This window comes from Nelumbo nucifera, chromosome 7 (genome assembly GCF_055504915.1).
Source record: "Nelumbo nucifera cultivar China Antique chromosome 7, China Antique-T2T, whole genome shotgun sequence".
Lineage (NCBI taxonomy): Eukaryota > Viridiplantae > Streptophyta > Magnoliopsida > Proteales > Nelumbonaceae > Nelumbo > Nelumbo nucifera.
Window position 1 is genome coordinate 29,892,901 of NC_142655.1, and position 24,203 is coordinate 29,917,103.

At 39.4% G+C, this 24,203-nt stretch overlaps 1 protein-coding gene across 4 annotated transcripts in view; it reads right to left on the reverse strand.

The window, feature by feature from the left end:
* Nucleotides 1-627: 627 nt before the first annotated feature.
* LOC104593320 (vacuolar ATP synthase subunit H family protein) overlaps nucleotides 628-24,203 on the reverse strand; it is a 65,121-nt gene continuing 41,545 nt past the window's right edge. For 3 of the 4 annotated variants that reach the window (XM_010253072.3, XM_010253073.3, XM_088891244.1), the window contains exons 9-12: nucleotides 20,870-20,995; nucleotides 20,391-20,516; nucleotides 3,001-3,180; nucleotides 628-1,192 (exon numbers count right to left, since the gene is read on the reverse strand). In XM_010253072.3, coding sequence (XP_010251374.1) covers nucleotides 944-1,192; nucleotides 3,001-3,180; nucleotides 20,391-20,516; nucleotides 20,870-20,995 — 681 coding nt within the window. In that variant the 3' untranslated portion in view covers nucleotides 628-943. Of the gene's footprint in view, nucleotides 1,193-1,890; nucleotides 2,116-3,000; nucleotides 3,181-20,390; nucleotides 20,517-20,869; nucleotides 20,996-24,203 lie in introns of those variants that run through there. The other variant, XM_088891245.1, reaches the window with a different exon arrangement.

Consider the following 24,203-nt stretch of genomic DNA (forward strand, 5'->3'; position numbering starts at 1 on the left):
TGCACTTCTAAGCAAGGCTTGAATCAAGGTTCAAAGTATCGATACTGGCCAATGCATCGGTAGGGCGTATCGGCCTGCATCGATCCTTTTTTTTTACTTTTACTTTTTTTTTTTATTTTGGTTCAGAGGGACCGGTTTAAGTCCCGGCTACCCTCTGAACCAGGCCCTGACCCGATACAACCCCTGTAGGGGCATATCGGGAAGGGCCCAATACAATACGTATTGGCCGATATGGGCCAATACGTAACGATTTTTTGAACCTTGGCTTGAAGCATCACAATGTATCGATGCATGTATGTATTGGTTTTTGAACCCATCCATGCCCTAAATACCAGAAGTTGTCATATGGCGACTTATGAAGTTTAATACACTTCCTAGAGATATCTGGAGATTCTGGACCAATTCTTGAAACTAAAAAAGAAAAAAAAAATCTGCATTGCCCCTTTGAATTGCACATTGCGCATATGATATACTTCGGACCTTACTTCTAGTTGGTTTTTTACTAACGATCTAGTTCATGAATTGTCTGATCTTAACATGGGTACAAAACAAAACGGAACTATAGAATAGCTTTCAAGAAACCATCCATGCCCTAATTTGGAACATAGAACCATATACAAAAACAAATAGAATAGAAAAGTAACAATAATTTTATTCCATATATAAAAACATAACAATTGTGAGGACAAAACGATGTGTAGCTGTAGAATCTCCTTATTACAATTCCACCCAAAAAACAATTTTTATTCTAGAGATTCCAAGCAACTCCCTTCTGATACTGCATGAGTTGCATAAACAAAATACTTCCTAAATTAAGAGCTTCTAACAGTAAATAATCGACCAGCTAATTATTCCTCAATAATCCGCATGGTCATCAGTATCCTGATGCCCCCTTTGACATATGTGACACCTTAAATTTTCTAATACACCATGGCATTACCTATTAAGCCTGCAAAAAGCTTGCGTACTTTGCACCGAGGAAAAGCCTCTGAATACAGAGAAGAGCATTCTTTGTTACCTCTGAATTCTCATGATTCATCAACTTCATCACCCGCTCTTTGGCCTTAAGATCAGTCACTATGATCCGCCCAGCTGAATGGTACTGAATGAACTGTGAGAGATCATAACATGCAACTGCCAGTGCCCTTGGGTCATTGGATGTGTCAAGGATTGTGATGAGAACTCGGAGAATCTGTGAAGCACAAGAACAATAAGAGGCGGCCCAAGATATGTGAAATAGGAAACCAACCGCTTAAGTATTATACTATCAGGGTACATGGCATACATATAGGGATCAGGAACCCCGTACTCTAACCCCTCCAAAGTACCCAAAAGATGCAACCATACATGTACGTGGAATGAGTGTAAAGTGATAACTATGTTTTCAAGCCATGTTACACAGACATTGCAAGGGCATGGCATGGGCAAGGTACACGAAATTTACAATAAAAATTGCACTCAACACATTCCATACACATTTTGAAGTATGAGTGCAACATAGGTCCTCAAGTACTGGGATATCAACCTTCGAAACATCCAAACATGGACAGTTCTTACCATCATTGTCATCAGCAGATGTTACCCCCACCATTTCTAGTTGGCAACAAAAATATACTAGACAACTCCAGTCTTATCTACAGAATCTTCCAAAAGAAAGAAGTGGTTTCATTGAAAAATTGTGTAGAAATTATATGTAACAATTCATCATCATCATCCAAGCCTTATCCCAACTACATGGGGTCGACTACATGAATCCTGTTTTGCCATTCCACTCTATTTAATTCCATATCCATTGTTAAATTATGAGCACTTAAGTCATTTCCAACTACTTCAACCCAAGTCCTTTTTGGTCTACCCCTAGCCCCTTCAACTTGCAACAACATAATGACTGAAAGAAACAAAATAATGATGTCTTACAAAAATATCCTTCACAAAGACAATTTTATTATAATTCTTTCAATGCCTGAAAGAGATAAAATAAGATATCTTGAATAAACAATATTTTTTGATCCTTCAACAATGATTTTAAAATCAAACAAGACTTTGAACCACTACATCTGGTGTTTCATGGGCCAACGCCATATTTTGTCAGCAGGGAGCCATCAAAGTAGAATTCTGAAATTCAGAAATATGGTTAAGAATGATAACTTCAGTCAGATCTTGAGAATCTTACCTACTAAGAGAGAGAAAGGAGTTTTAAATCTTGAGACCTAGGTTTTTCTTTGTGGATATTGGTACAAAACCTTTGTCTATCTAAATCTTAGCTCCTGGTTTTGAGGAAAGGAAACAAATGCCATAGATTCAAAAATACTTGTGAAGTGGAAAAGCACATAAGCCCCCTCTCTGGGCTATTGCCCCAGTCAACAAGATGACTCAAGCTCTCATCATGGCCACCATATCTTCACACAAGGAGTTTTCGTCTATGTTCAGGAAGCATCTTAACATGCCTTAAGCTTAGAACCAAGAACCAACTTAGCTTACCCATTTCAAAGAAATCCTTCAGTCAAAAACTTGAAGATGTGTGTACTTGAAAGATAGCTATATTTGTTTTTCTTGGACAGCTTAATCTAAGGCCCGTTCGCTTTTTGGTAAGTTACTTACCCGGGTAAATGCTATTACCTGGGTAAGTTTTTCCTGGGAAACACTTACCCGGGTAAGTGCATTTACCCATGGTCTTTTATTTCTCAGGTAAATAAGGTACTGACCATTTTAGTCATAAAAATCCATTATTAAAATGGGCCTTTTTGTCCCATTCAAATGTTAGCAACTTTCTTCCTAGGTGGGAAAGTTATTTACCCACCCAGAAAAATAAACTTTCCCTGGTCCCCACATTAATCTGAAAAATGAACATGAGATTCTTGGTCAATAGGAACCAAAATCCCATTGACCAACTTTCCCGACTCTCAAAATCCAAAAAAAGAGCGCCCCCTAAAAGAGAACCTTGGAAAAGAAGACGAGTGATTTAGAAAAAGAAATGCAAATGAGGGTGAAGAAGACCACCTGAAAATCATTCTCTTCAAAGTTTGTCATATTTTCACGCCAAAACCATGGATCTTTGTGCATGGGTGACCAGTCAAGGTGTCCAAGAAGGACTTCTTGCTTGTATTTATCAAAAGAACTCAATTTTTTAATATTGTCCTTCAGCCCCTCTTCCAGATGATTCAGAGCCTCCAACAGGTCCTGCAAAGAATTCCAAACATTAAACAAATACCAAGAAAAAATGTAACCACATGAAATTTTAACCAGGTATTGCACCAGTCATTCCAGTTGCAGAGTTTCAGGAGCTATATTAGTCAAGGTTTAAAATGTTGATATCGGTGGAAATGTCAGTCATCCAAATATAAGAAACATGTTGGAAATATCGTATGAAAATATTGTAAAAATTATAGACATGGTGGAAACATTTTAAAATATGCAAAATATAGAAAGATATTTTATGAAATGATAAAAGAAGCATAGACATACCTTTTTAAATTACTATCTTGTTGCAAATCATTAAACAAAGCTAAGAAACTAAGGTTATAGACAAAAGAATATGTTCTGAAGTTGCCCCATAAACTTTAAGATTCAGAGCTTCATGATAAAATGAGTTAAAGCAAAATTTTAACTCATAGAAAATGTAAATGATTGTAATAGATCAACCAAATAATCTATTACACAAACAAAAAACTAATATTTAACTTCATGTTTGAAATGAATATTGATTTAGCTCAAAGTGGTAGTAATCATGTAAGTTAGGCAGACAATAAAATTGTTACTTAACATATTTACAATATTGTACCAACTTATGTTATAATACTATCTCTTGGACTCCACATAATACTAGTAGTGTTCACTGGGAAATATGTTGATTCCAGTAAAATTTCATGTCGCTACCCATGGAAGTGGAAATGGAAATATGTTGTGGAACCTATTTGTTGTACTCCACATAGTGCTAGTAGTGTTCATTGGGGAAATGTCGATTCCGGTAAAATTTCGTGTTTCTACCATAGAAATGGAAATATGTCGTGGAAATATTAGGGAAATTAGAGACATTTTAAACCATGATATTAGTTCAATCATAGTAAGATTTGTATAAATATGGTGCAACATCATTGAATTGGAAAAACAACCCTACAAAAGAGATATTACACCATACAAATTTCCAGGAGAAGCAAGCAAGAAGACAAGTTACATTAGAAAGTCAAACAAATATACACAATGATCTAACAAGAAAATCTAAATCCTGATTTCTTTAAGGGTACATATAGATGGCATTGCTCTTCAATTCAAGCATTGAATTGATGCTGAAACCAATTGCAGCCTCAACTTCAGCAAACCGGAAGGTAATAAAGGGCTGGGAACCCCCAGAGGTAGGATTCCTGAAATTAAAATTTGATGGAAGTAGTTTTGGGAATCTGGGGCCTTCTGGAATTGGAGGGATTTTAAGAAATGAAAGTGGAGTGATCATGGGAATGTACTCATGCCCCATTGGTGTGGGTGACTCTGAAACAGCAGAACTGAAGGCAGTAATTTATGGGATGCAGAAATGTATGGAAATGGGGATTCGAAAGATAATAGTTGAAGGCGATTCCAAAATAGTAATAAGTTGGTTAAAACAGAATGAGAAGGTTCCTTGGTTTTTCAGAAACAAAATCAAACAGTTCAAGAGGTTCTCAAGGGATATGCAGCTGATATTTCAATGGACTCCTAGATCGGCAAATGGCCTAGCTGACCAACTAGCAAAGCAAGGGGGTAAATAGGGCCGAATGCTTCTGGGCTCAGTTCTAAGACTGATCTTCATTTTGTCTTTGTATTCTATTGATGGTAGCCGAGGCTGCCCTTGTTTCTGAAATCTCTTCTTTCTCTAAGTAATAAAATAGGATGTTGATTACTGATAAATATATATATATATATATATATATATATATTTCTTTGAAATTTACCTGAAATTTCCCAAGTTTTTGGAATACTAAAGACTTGAGGATTGACTAAAAGCAAAACAACCATGCAACCCAGATTAACTTTGGCCTACAACAAGGATTGGAAGGAGTGGATCGGCAACTTTGGTGGTGTAGGTGTTCAAGACTGCTATCAGTCTTGATCACTAAGAAACTTTAGGTTCGATGAGAAGAGAAAGTGAAGAAGAAGTAGAAGAAAGAGTGGTGAGAGAGCAGTAGAACAAAGGTTTTGAGGAGAAGAACAGAATCACAATATTCTGCCGCCACCACTTTAATTTAATATTTATATGTTATGCTAGTTACATGAAAGGACATATCTGCCCTTGGTGTTTACATCATAACTGCTAACACATAACAACATAAAACTGAAAAATTAAATAACAACTAGGAATAACAGAAAAACAAAATTAACCACAGCTGTGACTAGATACATTCTACCCTACGGACAGAGTGGGACCACAGCTGTGGGGCCCACATCAATGTTCTCTACACTCCCCCTCAAGTTGGGAGTATATGTTCATCATTCCCAACTTGATTATCACAATACAGCATCAGGGGCTTCTCATACTCAATACCCAACTCCTCAAGTAGAAATCTTAGCCATAGGATTTCAGCCACTCCATTGGCCATGGACCTGTATTCTGCTTCAGCACTTGACCGGGAGACAACACTTTGTTTCTTACTTCTCCAGGAGACAAGGTTTCCTCCCACAAGGGCACAATATCCTGAGGTAGACCTTCTGTCATCAACACTCCCAGCCCAATCAGCATCCGTATAGACCTCCACCATCATGTGATTGTTGTTCTTGAATAGTATACCCCTACCTGGGCATCTCTTCAAGTAGGCTAAGATTCTTTCTGCCGCAAGAAGATGTGTGGTTCTAGGGGAATGCATGTACTGGCTGACAACACTAACAACATAAGTAATATCCGGCCGAGTGAGGCAGAGATATAGGAGCTTTCCTACCAATTGCTGGAACATAACTTTGTCTTCAAGAAGCTCCCCACTCTCGGCACAAATCCTGTGGTTCTGTTCAATTGGTGTATCTGCAGGCTTGACACCTAACTTTCCAGTTTCTGCCAACAGGTCTAGGACATATTTCCTCTGAGAGATAAAGATCCCCTGTTTGGATCTAGCAACCCCAATACCCAAAAAATACCGAAGTACACCAAGGTCTTTCACCTCAAATTCTTGATGAAGAAGTTGTTTAAGGGACTCAATCTCATGGCTATCATTCCCTGTGACCACAATGTCATCAACATATACTGCCAGTAGTGTCAAGGAGGACTCCACCCTCTTGATGAATAGGGTATGATCTGACTGGGCCTGTACATAACCAAACTTCACAAGGGCTAGTCTGAATCTATCGAACCAAGCCCTAGGTGACTGTTTCAAACCATACAAAGCCTTGTTGAGCCGGCAGACCTTCTTACCTATTTCTGCATCATAGAATCCAGGAGGCAAACGCATGTAAACTTCTTCCTGCAGATCTCCATTCAGAAAGACATTTTTCACGTCCATTTAGTATAAAGGCCAAGTGTGACTCGCTGCAAGGGACAATAGGACTCGAATAGTGGTCATCTTGGCTACCGGTGCAAAGGTCTCCAAGTAATCTATGCCATAAGTCTATGTAAACCCTCTTGCAACTAACCGAGCTTTATACCTCTCAATAGATCCATCTGCATTATGCTTCACCGTAAATACCCATCTGCATCCAACTGGTTTCTTTCCTTTGGGCAGATCAACTACCTCCCAGGTGTTGTTTTTCAACAGGGCATCCATCTCAACTTGCATTGCATCTTTCCATTCCAGGACGGATAGGGCTTCTTGCACTGTTCTTGGAATAGGGACATTGAAAATGGAACTAAGGTAAGACCTGTAGGTAGGAGATAGGCGATCATAGGATAAAAAATGGGAAATACAGTGGGCTGTAGATGTGGTACTATGTCGTTTCCCTTTACGGACTGCAATCGGAAGGTCAAGATCATCTGTAGGAGGTGAAATGGCAACAATAGGGGAAGTCTTTGTGGGCCCTGGGACTGTAGTACCTGGACCTGGAGCTGCAGATGAGATTGGAGCTAGCCTGGACAGCTGATGATCAGGATCAACCTGCCTGCACCGCCTGTGATAGACCCTCAACTCCTGATCCCTCTGACCACCCTCACCATTGCAGCTCTCCCTCAACTCCTGATTGCAGCTCTCATCACCCAATGGAATAGGTAAAGGAACTGTCCCACTCTCACTGCTCTCCCCCTGAAGACAAGGACTCAAAACCCCACTCTCACTGCTCTCCCCCTGAGAGGAAACTCGAGGATAATAGGGGGTCCCCTCAAAGAAAGTGACATCCATGGAGACAAACTTCCTCCCTGAGACAGGATCATAGCAGCAATAACCCTTTTGAGTGTGTGCATAACCAAGGAAGATGTATTTGGAGGCTTTGGGTTCGAACTTGGAGTGATGGGGACCAAGAAGTTGAACAAAGCAAGTACAACCGAATGTCTTAAGGGGAATAGAAAACAAGTCTTCACATGGGTGTAGAAGGGAAAAAGGAGATCGCATATCAAGGACCCTGGAAGGAACCCGATTAATAAGGTATACAGCTGTGAGGATAGCATCACCCCAGAAGCGAATAGGAACATTGGAAGTAAACATGAGACTTCTAGCCACTTCCAAAATGTGCCTATTCTTCCTTTCAGCAACTCCATTCTGCTGAGGTGCATGAGGGCAAGAGCTCTGATGGATAACCCCATGATGAAGAAGATAAGATGTCAATGATTTAGCAAAGTATTCCTTTGCGTTATCAGATCTGAGAACTTTGATCTTGGCATCAAACTGGGTTAGGATCATTTGGTGAAAATTTTGGGTCAGGGAAGGTACCTCATCTCGTGAACGCATGAGATAAACCCAAGAGAAACGGGTATGGTCATCAACAAATAACAAGAAATATCTGTACCCACCCATGAAAAGGATATGATAAGGCCCCCAAACGTCAGTATGCACAATATCAAAAGAATTATCACTCATTTTATTACTCAATGAATAAGGCTTTCTACAATGCTTAGCAAACTCACAACTTTCACACTGTAACTGAGACAACTCAATAGACTCAAATAAAGCAGGAAACAGACTCTCTAAAGACCGAAAAGACAAATGACCTAATCGGTTATGCCAAAGCATAACCGGACTCGCACTCTGAGAAACAAAAGACATCTTCTCAACTGACTCTCCCTGACGGAACCACTCCCCGAGTAGATAGATCCCATTCGTCTCACGGCCAGTCCCAATCACCTTCTTCGTCTCCAAGTCCTGAAAAACACATCGGTCAGGGAAGAAGGTTACTGAACAGTTCATATGCTTGGTAATACTACTGACTGAAAAAATGTTAGTATCAAGCTTAGGAACATGCAAGACAGATGAAAGGGAGATAGTATCTAATAACTTGATGCACCCTTCCCAGATATAGGAACCAGGGAGCCATCAGCAATAGATACCTTATCCCTACCAGAAGACAAATGGTAAGTAGTAAACAATGAAGACAAGCTACTCATGTGATCAGATGCACCTGAGTCGATTACCCAACAAGGTTCAGTAGTACCTGGAGCTGAGGCATGATAGGCTGAAGCTCGAGTACCTGAATGTGCAAAGGCCGATGTAGCAGGGGCTAATGAAGACTGTGGTGGCTGAGCTGAATTTCCAACTTCCTTTTCTAGCTGTATTAGGGCAGCCCGAACTGCAGCTAAGGTCTCTAAAGATGATCCTTTTGTACCAGATGAGGATGTTGAATCAGTATTCACGGCTACATGAGTAGCGCCCTTCTTGTTTCTCAACTTCGCAGGAACCAAGTGAGGGTGCAGTTTCCAACATGTTTCTTTTGTATGTTTGGGCTTCTTACAATGTTCACATACCACATCCTTCTTGTCTTCCTTCCTCCTGTTCTTCTCTGAATCACCCCCTGATTTGGGTGTGACCGCTAGAAAGGCTGTTGTGGGGGGCTGAGGTTGCATCATAACCTTCCTTCTTGTCTCTTCACTGTGTACAAATGAGTATGCCTGAGAGAGAGTCACACTGTCTCTAGTCAAAATCTGTTGCCGGACAATATCATACTCTGAATTTAGGCCTGCCAGAAACTCAAATACCCGGTTTGTCTCAACCTGCTTTCTATATATCTGTGCATCTCTAGGACTCCCACTCAAGAGTCTCTAAGTGATCAATCTCATGCCACAGGGACTGCAAGGTAAAGAAATATACTGAAACCGGTCCCTCTCCTTGTTTAAGATTTTTCACTTCACATTTCAATTCATATGCTCTGGCAACATTAAGGGGTTGGGAATAAGTTTCTTTCATAACATCCCGTATCTCCTTAGCTGTCTTTGCCCACAAATAATTCCAGCTAATATGAGGCTGCATAGAATTACACAGCCATGTTAACCAAGTAGTTTTTTTGAATCCACTTGGTATATGTCGGGTCTCCCTTGGGAGGTTCTTTCATATCTCCCAAGAGGTACCCTAATTTACCTCTTCCACCAATAGCCATCATGGCTGATTGGGCCCATTCCAAATAGTTTGATCCATCAAATTTTACGGTCGTAATCTGACCACCCATCTCAGAAATACTACCATAACTGATGTTCCCAAGGCTGCCTTCTGCCTGATTTTTAAACTCCATTTCTGTCAAGTCTCAAAACAACACTTGAACTACCAATCACAATCAAAAACAGTATGGGTCTGATCTGTATTCACAGTGTATGTGCACAAAACTGGGATAATTCTGATCTGAAACCAACTAGCCAACACAACAGTAGCTGTCCGTAGAGCTCTAACCCCTTAGGACTTCGAAAACAGCTTAAAAAAAACTGATATGCTTGGGAAAGTTAGGGTTTTAATCAGTCCTTAAAGTGAACAATTCAGTTGCACAATCCAAACAGTATTGTATAGTAGGGTTAATAAGAAACCCTAGAATCTGATCAAACCTACCCGTAAACTTAAGGGCAGCTCTAGGTAGATCACAAGATTCAGTCAAACCCTAGGGCTTGCCGCAAGACTACTTTCAAACCCTAGAGTAGAGAGAAACACAGTTGAGACAGTTCGGCCTAGGGTTTGCTGTAAAGCCCTAGTGAATCGAGGAGAGAAAAGCCTAGAAAGGTTCGGCCTTCCCCTCCAGATAGGTCCAACCTATCTTCTTTGATAGAACTTCTCTGGGAAAGTAAACAACTTACAAGGAAAAATGGTTCACTGCCTTTTAGGGTTACCCGAACCCTAGTCTTCACTGATCCTTCCTGACCACCAACACTCTACAACCCTAGCAAGTCTCCAATAGCTGCTAGCACTTCTGGCGATCTCCAAGAATCAGCCTGCGAACTCCTTTTCAGCTTCCAGCCCTAGGGGATTCTCATGTGGTCGGCTGGTATTAGGCTCACATGAGAAACCCTAACTTGGCTCTGATACCATGTAGGTGTTCAAGACTGCTATCAGTCTTGATCACTAAGAAACTTTAGGTTCGATGAGAAGAGAAAGTGAAGAAGTAGAAGAAAGAGTGGTGAGAGAGCAGTAGAACACAGGTTTTGAGGAGAAGAACAGAATCTCAATATTCTGCCGCCACCACTTTAATTTAATATTTATATGTTATGCTAGTTACATGAAAGGACATATCTGCCCTTGGTGTTTACATCATAACTGCTAACACATAACATAAAACTGAAAAATTAAATAACAACTAGGAATAACAGAATAACAATTGACCACAGCTGTGACTAGATACATTCTACCCTATGGACAGAGTGGGACCACAGCTGTGGGGCCCACATCAATGTTCTCTACAGGTGGAATAGATGGTTGAGACACTTCTCTTGGTATATATCTTAAATATTTCACCAGAAATGTTCTCTTTCTTGGTTGTTGATTCTAACTGGTTTTAAAATTTTATTGTAATTCAAAGAATCTACCCAAAAAGGTAAATCAAAATAATACATCCAAGAAAACCTTCGAATGAAAAATCAAGGGCATGTATGTAACAACAAGAAAATAATGATATCTAATATATTTTAATTGAATGAAGTGCATAATGGTAAGACATGCCCATCTCTAGAAAAAATTACAAAAATGAGTATTGGTACAAAAAAAAAGTGCATTTTATTTATTTATTTATTATCCTTCTCGTTTTGGTTTAGTTTCCCCTAAAAAGAAAAAAAAAACATGGCAATAGGACCACTACTTACTGGCATTTTCTTGGTCCTATTTTGTAGCCAAGCAGTGAATACCAAAAATAGAAGAATACAATTTTTTTTCCTGCATGGACTTTCTATTTCCACTACAGTCCAAACATCCCAATTAAACTCAGCCTTAATCCCAACTATTCGGGGCCAGTGCAATCCAATTATCTAAACATACCTAATGGAAATAAATAAACGGACAATATATTGAAGACTATGTTTCTACTCCAAAAGTGGACATTGTAAATCTTGCATCCAGTTCACTTTTTCCCTTGTTTTATTTTACAAACACCTTTGTACCTCTGAAGAGGTAAAGTTCATGGCGTAACTACATCATTTACATCTCCATGGTATGTAGAATTTGCATCCTGAAAAGTGACACAAATTTTTTCTCCCCTTCATCCTTCATTCTCTCCAAACAAACAAAACTTCAGGGAACCGCATTATTTTACTTCCCCCCAAACAAATAAAGCAAAGTAAAACCTGCACATAGTTGTCAAGGTCACACTGGGAGAAAAGGCATTTTCTGGGATTGCTTTTTGCCTTGCCTTAGTGTTTTTGAATTGGTGGAATACAAATTTTAGGTGTAGAGCAGCTAAACCTTTTTTTTTTTTGAAGAAAAAGTTAAGGCATTGTATTAATATGATAAAAAACAACATAATCTTGCTCAATAAGGCACTGCACAAGGGCTAACATCCTTTCCGTAAGTTATCTATTCTGCATGCATGGATACAAAAAAGGTACTAGACTCCAAAAGAAATGTAAGATAAATACTTGAAATGATTTCGACTGCTACCCACAAATAAATTTTGCCCCATAAACCCTTCAATACTGTATCTTCTTTGTTATATTTATTCTCAAAAAGCTTCAAGTTTCTTTCTGTCCATAGTCTAAATCATATCATGTTGTACAGAAAGGGTAAAGGGTGTAAAGAGCACCACACTAAATCAATTTTCAATTACAGATGGATAAAATGGTTGTGTGGCAAACCATAATAGAGATAGAAATTAATATAGTCATTGTAGCAGGGCATTAACCAGTAGCCTTCATCTATCCATCACAAAAACCTCTTCCGCTTTCTCAGAGACCATTTGATAACAGCTGAAGTGGCTGAATTGAAAAGCATTTTTTTTTCTTTTAGTGAATAATTTTTGAGGTTGTGGCCTGTGAATTAAGTTCTGTCAACAGACCCAGAATACAAAATTCTGGGATGAAGAATGGATGCTTCGACCCTACCCCAAGGGTCCTTTATATAGAAAGTGAAAGTTACAGAAATTACAAAGAGGCCCTTCTAGGGCAACACAATTTAGAGAATTTACAAGGAGGCCCTTGCAGGGCTGAAGTGAAAATAATAATAAATAAGAAAACAATACAATAAGGACTACAATAAAATGGTACAACAGGGAGTTTCTTCACTCCCCCTCAAGCTGATGCAGAGGCATGAGCATCGGTTTGCTTACAAGAAATAAGTGTCTGGATCTCATCATGGCCTTTGTCAAGATGTCAGCAACTTGCATATCAGAGGCAACATGAGGGAGAGAAATTGAGTTTGCAAGAAACAGATCACGGATAAAGTGGCAATCCACCTCAATATGCTTTGTCCTTTCATGAAAGACAGGATTAGAAGCAATTTTAATAGCACTAGTGTTATCCGCATATAGAGGAATGGGCATAGGAGAGGAATGTCCCAACTCCTGAAATAAAGATTGAAGCCAAACAACTTCACTACAAACAGATGACATTGCCCTGTACTCTGCTTCCGTAGAGGACTTGGAAACAGTCTGTTGTTTCTTGAACTTCCATGATATTAGAGAGTCACCCATGAAGACACACCATCCGGTAGTGGAGCGTCGTGTATCGGGGCATCCAGCCCAATCTGCATCAACATAGGCTTTCAGTTGGAGAGAAGAAGATGAAGAGAAGAAAAGACCTTGTGATAAAAAACCTCGAATATAGCAGATGATTCGATGCACCGCAGTCAAATGGGGTTGACGAGGTGCAAAGACAAACTGACTAACAACCTGAACTACATGTGAGATGTCAGGACGAGTCATGGTCAGATAGATGAGAGATCCTACAAGTTGCCGATAGAGGGAAGCATCAGGAAGCAGGGACCCTTCTGATTTAGATAATTTGACATTCAACTCCAAGGGAATATCAACTTGTTTATTATCACTGAGGTTGGCCAACTTAACAAGATCAGAGGCATACTTGCTCCGTTGCACTTCAAGTCCCAAGAAATAGTTAAGAGGGTCGAGATCCTTCATGTGGAAGGAACTATGGAGAAGAGACTTGAGGTCCTAGATTCCTTCTATATCATCTCCAGTCAATAGTATGTCATCCACATATAGTAAGAGAATGGTAAGGCCCTGGGGTCTTTTCCGAACAAAGAGAGAGTAGTCCAATGCACTTTGGCTATATCCAGCTTGCACGACAACATCTCTGAATTTTTCAAACCAAGCTCGAGGGACTTGTTTGAGCAGATAGAGGGACTTCTTCAGTCGAAAAACGAGGGAGGGATCACTACAGTACCTTGGACGAGGTTTCATATATACAGTTTCTTTTAGATGCTCGTGTAAAAAGGCATTTTTCACATCCAGTTGAAAGATTGTCCAAGAGTGAGCAACAGAGAGGGCTAAAAGAACACGGATTGTAGTAATCTTGGCAACTGGAGCAAAAGTCTCTTATAGTCAATGCCATACTCCAGCTTATATCCCTGTGCCACAAGCCTGGCTTTGTAACGGTCTAGAGACCCATCAAATTTCAGCTTGATGGAATATGACCCATTTGCTCCCAATAATAGAGTCATTTGAAAGTGTTAGAACAAGGTCCCAGGTGTCATTCTCATGCAAAGCTTGAATCTCTGCATCCATGGCTTCTTGCCACTGAGGGCTGCTACTAGCCTGCTGGTACGAATGGGGAATATCTATAGAGGTCAAAAAAGCAGAGAAGAAGCTATGGTTTGAAGGAAACCCATAGCAGTCAACTGGTCTAGAGATACGAGCAAAACAACGTAAAGGAACAGGAGGAATAATTGAGGAATCTAAAGCTGGGGCATCACTTACAAGGTTGCCTGTGATGGGCGAGGGATCCGGACCAAGAGGAAGAGGGGTCGTAGGCATAAGAGCTGGACCATGAACCCACTTGTGAGAGAAGACGAGAAGTTCCTTCCCAGCGATGGATGATGGAGAATCCTGTTGTTCAAAATCATTCAAAACTGAAACAGAGGGTGCAAATAACTTGGCAATTCCTGAAAAAAAAAAGGAGATATGCTCAAGAAAATCACATTTCGAGATATACGAATTCGACGTGCTAAGGTATCGTAACAAATGAATCCCTTGTGGTTCGAGCTGTACCCCACAAAAGCACACATGACAGACTGAGCTGAAAGCTTTGAACGTTCACGAGGAAGATGAACAAAGCATAGACACCCAAAGACATTAAGATGGGAAAGATCTGGGGGGATCCAAACATCTTTTGATGAGGAGAAATGTTAGTATGCATAGATGATGGGATACGATTGATCAAATATACTGTAGTGCTAGTGGTCTCGACCCAGAATGTGGGACGCGCATGTGATTCTTGTAGGAGAGTCCTTAAAACACTGAGAATGTGACCATTCTTTCTCTCTGCCACATCATTTTGCTAAGGAGTGTCTGGGCAGCATCATTGTAATTGTATGCCATGATGTTTCAAGTAAGCCAAAAAATCTCCGTCACTATATTCTCCCCCTGAGTCTAAGCGTAAAATTTGCACATTCACTAGGAAACGAACTTGAACCATGTTATGAAACAACCAAAAGGTTGGAAACACTTCTAATTTGTGTTTGAGAAAGTAAATCCAAGTGTACCTGGTACAATCATTAATAAACAGCACAGAATACTTGTATCCCATCCGAGAGACAATAGAAGAAGTCCAAGCATCACTACGAATAATTTCAAAAGGTGAAGTAGCATGTTCAGCTCGGTGAGTGAACGGTAAAATATGACTCTTACTTAAACAACAAGAAACACAAGATGTATCAAAGGATTTCATAGAAGAAATTTTAGTTTTAATAAAGCCAAACTCAAACAAGTATTTAAGTTTATCAGAATTTGAGTGGCCTAAGCGTTTATGCCATAGATCCCAAACATAGTTTCTCTGACTCAAAACAAGACGCAATGAAGAACTTAAAAAGCAAAGGATGATGCTGATGGAGATTTCTCAAACTCCATTGCAAACAAGTGGCCCATCCTACGCCCCTTCCCTTTCACCTTCCCAATGCACTGGTCCTGAATCAAACAACCATCAGAAGGAAATGTTAGAATATGACCTTCATCAACTAATTGACCAATTAAAATAAGGTTGGCAGTAAGATTAGGAACAAGGAAGGTTTTAGCAAGGGACAAGGAATTTGAGGGAGAAAGTTTGATACACAAGTCATCACTCCCAATGATGTCAAATTCTCACCATTAGCAGTGATAATGTGTCTATGGTTGGTTTCAAACAATCTGTTTGAAGGTTCAGGATAGGCCCCAATCATATGATTTGTAGCACCAAAATCAATTATCCAAATGGGAGAAGAGCAATAACTGGAGAACTCACCAGATAGGCCGATAGCAAAAAAGGCAAATGAGATGGTAGAAGATACCAGTTGTTGTATCTCTTCTTTGTTCATGGAAGCAGAGGACTCTCCCTTGGCAATGGGGGTATAGGACATTCGTCCCTCAGACGCTTGATAAGCGCGTGGCTGATTCTTCTTCATGGGTCTCTTGGGTGGACGGATTGGGCAATCTAGAATGATATGTCCATGTTGTTTGCAATATGTGCAGACATTCTTCTTTCTGCAATGAGAGGCTATATGTCCATATCCTTTACATTCATAGCATTGAGTTTTAGAAGGGTCCTTTCCACCAGATTTCTTATTCCCTCATGCAAGAAAAACAGTATCAATCCCTGAATCAGGGTGTTTCCCTTCTATGTTTGCAACAGTTAAGAGTCTAGTTTCTTCCATCAACAATTCTCCCATCACAGAGTCTAAGTCTAGAAGAGTTCCACTATTCAAAATATTTGACCTGATTATTTCATACTCAGGTCTCAGCCTCATGAGAAATTTGTTAACTTTCCTATTTTCAAAATGTTTCTGCAAATACTTGACACATTCAACAGGATCAGAGGGTTTAGTATGAACAAGTTCATATTCAGCCCAAAGATCAATAAAGCCTGAATAGTATTCTTGAATCTTTTTGTCCCCTTGGCAATAAGAAAAGATTTTATATTCAATTTGGCATTGTCGTGACATATTGGACTAATGATACACCTTTTTGAAGTAGGCATACATCTCATAGGCAGTCCTTAGTCCTCTCATAGGAACACTAATGTAAGGCGCAATGGAGCTCAAAATCCATGAGACTAACTTTCCGTTGTCAAGCTTCCATTGTGTATAGGCTTTACTATCAGCCTCATCCTCATCAGGTTTACTTACAATCCCATTCAAGTAACCTTCAAGTCCCTTTCCTTCAACATAGAAATCAAAATGGAACTTCCACATATTGTAGTTAGTTCCATCAAATTTTATAGGGAGAAAATCTACTTTGTCAGCCATCAAGAATAAATAAAGGCAACCCAGGCAGAAAAGTAGCAACACTGAAATTCAAAGATCAAGGCTGTTAACCACTTCACTTAACTCAATAGCAGTTTAAGTCAACAATTCAATCAAGTGTTTTTTTTTTTTGGCAGCAAGCAGTTCAGACAAACAACAATAAATCAGGTCTGGAAGAGAAATATAGTCAAATATCTACAATACAGATTTGTCACCCTGTAGAGGAATCAAAATCCTCCAAGAAATTTATCCAGAACAACTCCAACCAGTTGTGTTGACAGTCCAACCTGATGATTCCAGGACTGTTGAACTAAGGAGAGGACTGAATGCCCTCAGTATTGAACACAGCTCCTACCAAGTAACCCTAGGACAGCACAAAGAAAACTAGGGTTGCAAGAGAGATTCACCAACCTGACGTGTGCAGTTTAAATCAGCCACCAATAGGATTCAGATAATCAGCTTGACAGGGAATGAAGAGGACTATTGAAAGTTTGAAACCCTTCAATCTGAAGCACCAGTAGTCAAGAACAAAATGTTCAAATTTTGGAGAAGGCCTGAGAATACACCAGTCCAAGGGAAAACTGCAGCCACCCTTGAGAGAAGACCAGAAGAAGAAGAAAGCTGCTGCTGCCCTAGAGAGATCAGAACTCCTCCAAAGCTTGACCAATCTCGAAGAAAGCTTCTGAGTTAGAAGAACAGACCAGGGCGACACAATCAATCAGGTTTCTGTGCAAACAGAGGCGTTCCAGGAAGACCTCTCTTGCAGAAATCTCAGAACAGAGAGCAAGGATTAGGGTTGACCAGAACAGCCCTATCTTCAGACAAAGCACCCAGAAGCCAGCAGCCTTTGAGATATCAGAGAGAGCATAAAGCAAGAGCTGATTACAGAGCAGCCTGCTCTTATACCATGTCAACAGACCCAGAGCAGAATACAAAATTCTGGGATGAAGAATGGATGCTTCAACCCTACCCCAAGGGTCCTTTATATAGAAAGTGAAAGTTACAGAAATTACAAAGAGGCCCTTCTAGGGTAACACAATTTAGAGAACTTACAAGGAGGCCCTTGCAGGGCTGGAGTGAAAATAATAATAAATAAGAAAACAATACAATAAGGACTACAATAAAATGGTAAATCAGGGAGTTTCTTCACAAGTTCAAGGTCTTTAAGAGGAGATGATCAGAAAACATTCCAAATCAAATTTTAGGATCTGGAAAAGAAGACAATGATCAAACTGTTTGTCCTCCACTAGCTCCTAGGAGTTCAGTAGAGGAAGTGATTGTCATAGCTTGCTTCTGGAGGAGAAAGAGAAGGTTTGTGATGCACTCAATAGTGAAATTTGTATATCATCTGTAGAGAGACTGGGTCGAATGGGCCCTAGTGCTCTTTTATTTCTTATCTTCTTTTGTTAGTTATGTTTATGTTAATGGGCCTTGTCCATGTGGGCCTGTTAACTCCTTTTTATTCTCTTTGTGTTGTGTTCATGAGCTGAGCTGCACCCATTAAGGGAATCTTTGTAATTATGCCCATAATGATTAAATTAATAAGTGATTAGGAGAAAGGAGAGAGAACAAATCAAACTCTCTTCTCCTTCTCCCTTCTTCTCTCATCATCTTCTTCCTCTTCTGATTTCTACTATCTCTTCCTTTTTTCTTCTACTTTCAGCTTGGAATACTTATTTTTACTTAGGTTGATTTTCTTCTTTACCTATCATCGATTGCATGGGCATGCTGGCTAGAAATGAAGTTGAAATGGTCATGCCAGAGAATGAGGATAATATAGAACTTGGAAATTTTCAGAAATAGTGGTTAAGAATCTCAAGATAGATAAGAAAATGTATCTGAATAGGGTAGTTGAGAAGAAATCAAGGTGAGTAGGAGTTGGGAATTCTTTTCCTAGGAGTAGCCGAGTAGAAGACTTTGCTAGGAAAGTTCTCTTGGAACTAGAAGAGAAATAAAGAGAAGAAAATTGCAATTCTTCAAATCCAGAAGCAAATTAGATATTTGTAGAAGATGAAGGGCAATAAGAAGAGCTTTGGTGTTGGGATATATACTTTGTGGGGTTCTGTTGCTTTGAGGTTTGCTAACCATCTGTGTGTATCTGCAAAGCAGTGAATTAGATCTGTGAAAGTTAGTTCAGGTAGGGGATTTGGTTGCTTAAGGTGTTGGTGAGCTTTTATACTTTGGTGAGGTACCATTTTTTTTCTGGTTTTGTGAATGTGGGCATTGGGGTGTTAGTGGCGTAAGGTAGATAGTATGGTTTGTCTCACTGATTCCTCATAACCTGAGTTCATATTCATCTGAGTCTTTTTTTCCCTTTTAATAAATTTATTTTTTATTTACTATAAAAACTATTCTCTCCTTGCAAGTTGAAAGCTCTAGAAAAGTTAAGGGCAGGCCAAAAAGGACATTGGTTGAAGTAGTGGGAAATGAAATTAGGGTCCATAATTTAACAATGGATATGATATTGAACAGAGTGGAATGGTGGAACATGATTCATGTAGGCAACCCATAAAGTTGGGATAAGGCTTAGTTGAGTTGTAAGTACACCTGTTCATGGGTCGGGTAACCAGACGGCCTGGCCCGATCTAAGTCGGGCTTGGACAAGATTTCAGGCCCACAGGCTTGGGCTCGGGCCTAAAATATCAGGCCTGACTTTTTTCTTTATTTTTCTTGATAGTGTATTATATTAATAAAAATATAATATATTAATTTTTTAATATAAAAACTTGATAGTGTACTATATTAATAAAAATATATTTTATATAATAAAAAAGTACATATATATATAATATTTTTCTTCTCTTTTTTCAAGTAATAATGAGACTTTTCATTATTTTTTTAGGTTTTGAAGTCTTTTAATCTAAATAAAACAGCTTTTAATTGAATTAGAAAGGAAAAAAATCTTTTTTTTCCAAATTTCTGGCTGGGCTAGGGTTCGGGCCCAGGTTTCGGACTTTATATGAGGGTCGGGCTCGGACTTGGGCCTGAGCATATTCTATTAATGTAGAGGCAAAGCCTGGCCCGTAAACAGGTCTATTGTAAGTTTGTAACCCCTTGCACCAAGTAGTGTTGCTTGCATTCTCATTTTAACGTTTAATTTATTCCATTTAGATCAGTTTCAATGTAAGCTAGTTGCTACTTCAACTAGGAAACAAGCTACCCATAAAAAAGAAAGATAAGCTAAATTAACCAAATTCTTTTATATAGATAAAACACCACCAAGAAGGTGATTTGCCCTTGAGAAAATTAGATTGTCTTCCTCATATGAAGGCACATGCAGTCATACCCTTATTCTCCAACTCACAAGAACCAAAAAAAAAAAAATGTGCTGGTTTTGTATCTGTCCTATAAATCTTTCATTTTGGCCTCATCAATATACTACAATAAGAGGCCATTGTTTAGTACAATGGTATAGAGAGCTACATGTGCCTTTACTTCAGTTTCTGGAAGACTGACTAATTTTTTCCAAAGGTGCCTAGTTGTCTAGGTGACAAGGCGCTCCCTGTTGCTTAGTCTTGCCTTAGCACCTCAGCATCTATGAATCTGAATGAAACTGAACCAAGATTTTACTCAACTTCATTTTACCTAGTACAAATAAAATTTGCACTTGAAACAAATGCAGCCAGGAAAACCATAAAGAATTTCAGAATTTCTTCTCACCTCATCACTCCATGCTTGAGCTTTCAAATTTTGAACAATTTGAGGTAATCCAAGGTCTACCATCTGAGCCCCAAATGTCCCTCTGGAAAGCAAGTTCTTAAGGGTTAAGACAACAACCCTCACAACCTAAAACAAATCAACCATTCCAAGTTACTGAAGTTAGTAAACAGAATTAGTTGTTGACACATGTTGAAAATTTAGAAAGCAAAAAGGGCAAAGTAAAATCATAAGGATATAAATGGGTGAGGAAGCAAAAGGATGGATTACATTCCAATAGGTTGGGAACTTGAAAGTAATAATGGCATCAATCTTCCTATGATCAAGAGAAATTTAGGAAGGGACGGTATAAATTCACATAATGTTTTGTTTTGTACGCCTTTCCCTTGGAACAACAACTGGTGTGAAAACTAACTTGTAGTTACAAAAAGAAAATCTGTAAAGTGTAAAATGAACTCAACCTGCAACAAACCACACCCTACCTTTTCCTTAGTTGAACCTTTAACCACTTCTACTAGTCGTGGAAGGGTCCTAGAAGTAGCCAGATACTCCACTGCAGGTTCATAGTATGACAAGAGCCAAACACATAGGCATGTTTCATAAAGAAGCTGCCACAAGAAAACAAGACATGAGTTTCAGGGGATGTTGGAAAGAAAAATTAAAAAAACACTTACAAATTCCAGAACCATTTTTATCAGTGACAAGATTTCACTAATGAACAATTCAAAAGGAATAATATAAATTCCCAGTCCCAGATCTTACAAGTATGCATGATGTGTACAAGGAGAGATCCAATGGGGATAAGTCCAGCCAACACAAACAACCCAATTGTAGGCCATGCAACCAGATTAGGAAGTTAGGCTCCGTTTGGGAAGAGTGCAAATGCTGCCAGTTCAGTGCATATATGCACTCTGGTTCAGTTTTTCTGGTGTTTGGTAAGAATGCATTTATGTACTGAAAGTGCAGCTTTCACAAATTTCAAGGCATGTTTGCATCCAAAATGAGAGCAAAGTTTGCATCCAAAAAATAGATGCAAACTTTGCACTCAAAAGCTGGGCAATCTAAAAAAAGGTAGATTCCATTCTAGGAATTTGTGTTTGCACTCATAACAACTAAAAATCGTTTGGCAAGAAAGTAAATTTATGAATGCAAAACTAAACCAAGTTTGCATTTGCATGGACCAGAATTCACTTGACACATCTGTATTTGCACTGTATTTGCACTCTTCCCAAATGGAGTTAACATGTATAATATGGGGTTTAAATAATTTATCACAGTAGTTAGATAGGAGGTGGGGACCACAGTAGATGTTTTAATGTTAGTTGTTAGATAGGAGGTGGGGACCACAGTAGTTATGTGATTCCAAATTTTATTATGTTTTTGAGTGTTATATATGATGTTTTATGTTTTGTCGCCCTATAAGGGCATAGTTGTCTTCGTACTGTTCTATTATTTTAGTATAAATAATAAGTGAAGGGGGCGGCCAGATTATTGCTCTCTTTTCTTTTCAACTTCTCTTCTTCTCTTCTTCTCCTTCTCTCTTCCTTCTCTCTTCAAGAAACTACTTTCTTTCATATTTTTTAATTCAGCAGATTCCTACCTGGTATCAGAGCATCGGCTAGGGTTTCATGAATCATACCTAGATCAGCCGACTGCATGAAATAGTAAAGGGCTGATCGATCTGCTATAGATTGCCTAGTTCTTGGAGTTTTTGGTGGGATCTAGACATCAGGAAGGTGATCTACTGTTCGGCACCAAAATCAAGAACTGGAGTACGGGGAACAGTCCCAGAAAAGTTGGACTCTTTGTTTTTTATCTGATCTTGGGCGCCCAGGTATTGTTAGTTTTCTTTTGATTTTCTGAAGAGGGCGGTTTGGTTTCTGAAATTTTCTAGGCCTCCCGGAGTGATCGATTCACTTTTCTCTCTGTTGAGAGGCTTAGGGAGGAGAGAGATTTCTCTCCAACTAGGGTTTTCTTCTTCCGGAAGGGTTGGTTTATGTGTGTGGTATTAAATTATTTTTTGAAGGTCTCCAATCTACTTTTTTTTTCTTAATATTGAACTGTTTGAAGTAAAATGGAGAGTTGGAATACCGAGATGAAATCTACCAGTACTGTGGGACTGGGTGTTGGAGGTACTAGTGATATTTTTTGGTCTGGGATCATTACTACAGTAAAACTTGATGGTACAAATTATTTGGAGTGGGCACAATCAGCTAAGATGGCTATTGGTGACCGTGGAAAATTAGGGTATCTCACTGGGGAGGAGAAGAAACCTGATACGGACTCTTCCTGATGGGTGCAAGAGAATTACATGGTAATGTCCTGGTTGTGTAATTCTATGTTACCTCATATTGCAAAAGATTTCCTATGGGCTAATACTGCTAAGGAGATTTGGAATGGAGTGACTAAAACCTACCCTCATAAGCAAAATGAAGCCAGAGCCTATCAGTTAAGAAATCAGGTGGTAAGTATGAAACAGGGAGAAAAACCTCTTGTTGTGTATTTCTCCATGCTAAAAACCCGATGGCAGGAAATAGATCACTTAGAAACTGTGGTATAGGAAAGTGTAAATGATGCAGCAACTTATCACAAACTGGTAGAGAGGAATAGGGTTTTTGAGTTCTTGGCAGGACTGACCCCTGAATTTGACATTGCTAGGCAGCATATTCTTTCTAGGGAGGGTGTGACACTCTCTCGGGCCTATGCTTTTGTCTCTGGAGAGGAGAGTAGGAGGAATGTAATGCTGAGACAGCCTACAATTGACCAGTCAACTATGGTTGGTACAACAAAACCTAAGTCGAATGGAGACAGGGGGAGTAGTGAGACAAGAAGGGAAGATAAGGACTTGGTGTGTGATTATTGCAAGAAGCCTAAGCATACCAGGGACACTTGTTGGAAGCTTCATCCAAATCTTATGCCTGCTCGGATAAGAAACAAGAAGGGAAATGCAAATGTAGCCACTACAGGAGAATCTTCAGTCCCTCTCTCCCAAATTGATTGGGAATCCATTGCAGTAGTAGTAGTGAGAACAAAATTGGAGAGGTTTGGACAGCTTATGAGTAAGAAAGATTCACCCAGCTCTAACCTTCCAAATGGACAGCAGAATGTAGGAGACAACTATACCACTTCCTTTGCACATACAGGTAGTTCATATGCATCTGCAAATCTTGCATCCACTTCAGGTAAGGAGGGACCTCCTTGGATTATAGACTCAGGAGCATCTGAGCATATGACTAATGCCCCTACCAATTTCAGTTCCTATCAGTTGTGCTCTGGTAGAGATAGAGTCTCTACAGCAGATGGTTCACAAATGCCCGTTGCTGGGAAGGGGACAGTTAGAGTGACCAATGATATAACTCTATCTTCTGTTTTACATGTCCTAGACTTCATACCAACCTATTGTCTGTTAGTTCTTTGACAAAAAATTGAATTGTTCTGTGACCTTTCTTCCTGGTAATTGTATTTTGTAGGATCTGGAGTCAAAGAAGATGATTGGGAGTGGGTCCGAGACATCAGGGCCATCATGTTAGCAGCAGCAGTAGTAGTGGGTCAGAGTCAGTGAACCAGATTATGCTTTGGCACAATCGCTTGGAACATCTTTCTTTTAGTTCTTTGAAATGCCTTTTCCCAAAGTTGTTTGAGTCTATTCGATTATCTACTTTGGAATGTGAGATTTGTCAGTTAGGAAAGCATTGTAGACAATCTTTTAAACCAAGTAATAAAAGTACTTTTGCTTTTAATATTGTTCACACTGATGTATGGGGGCCATATCAAATCCCTTCCATGGGAGGATTCCGTTACTTTCTCTTGTTTGTG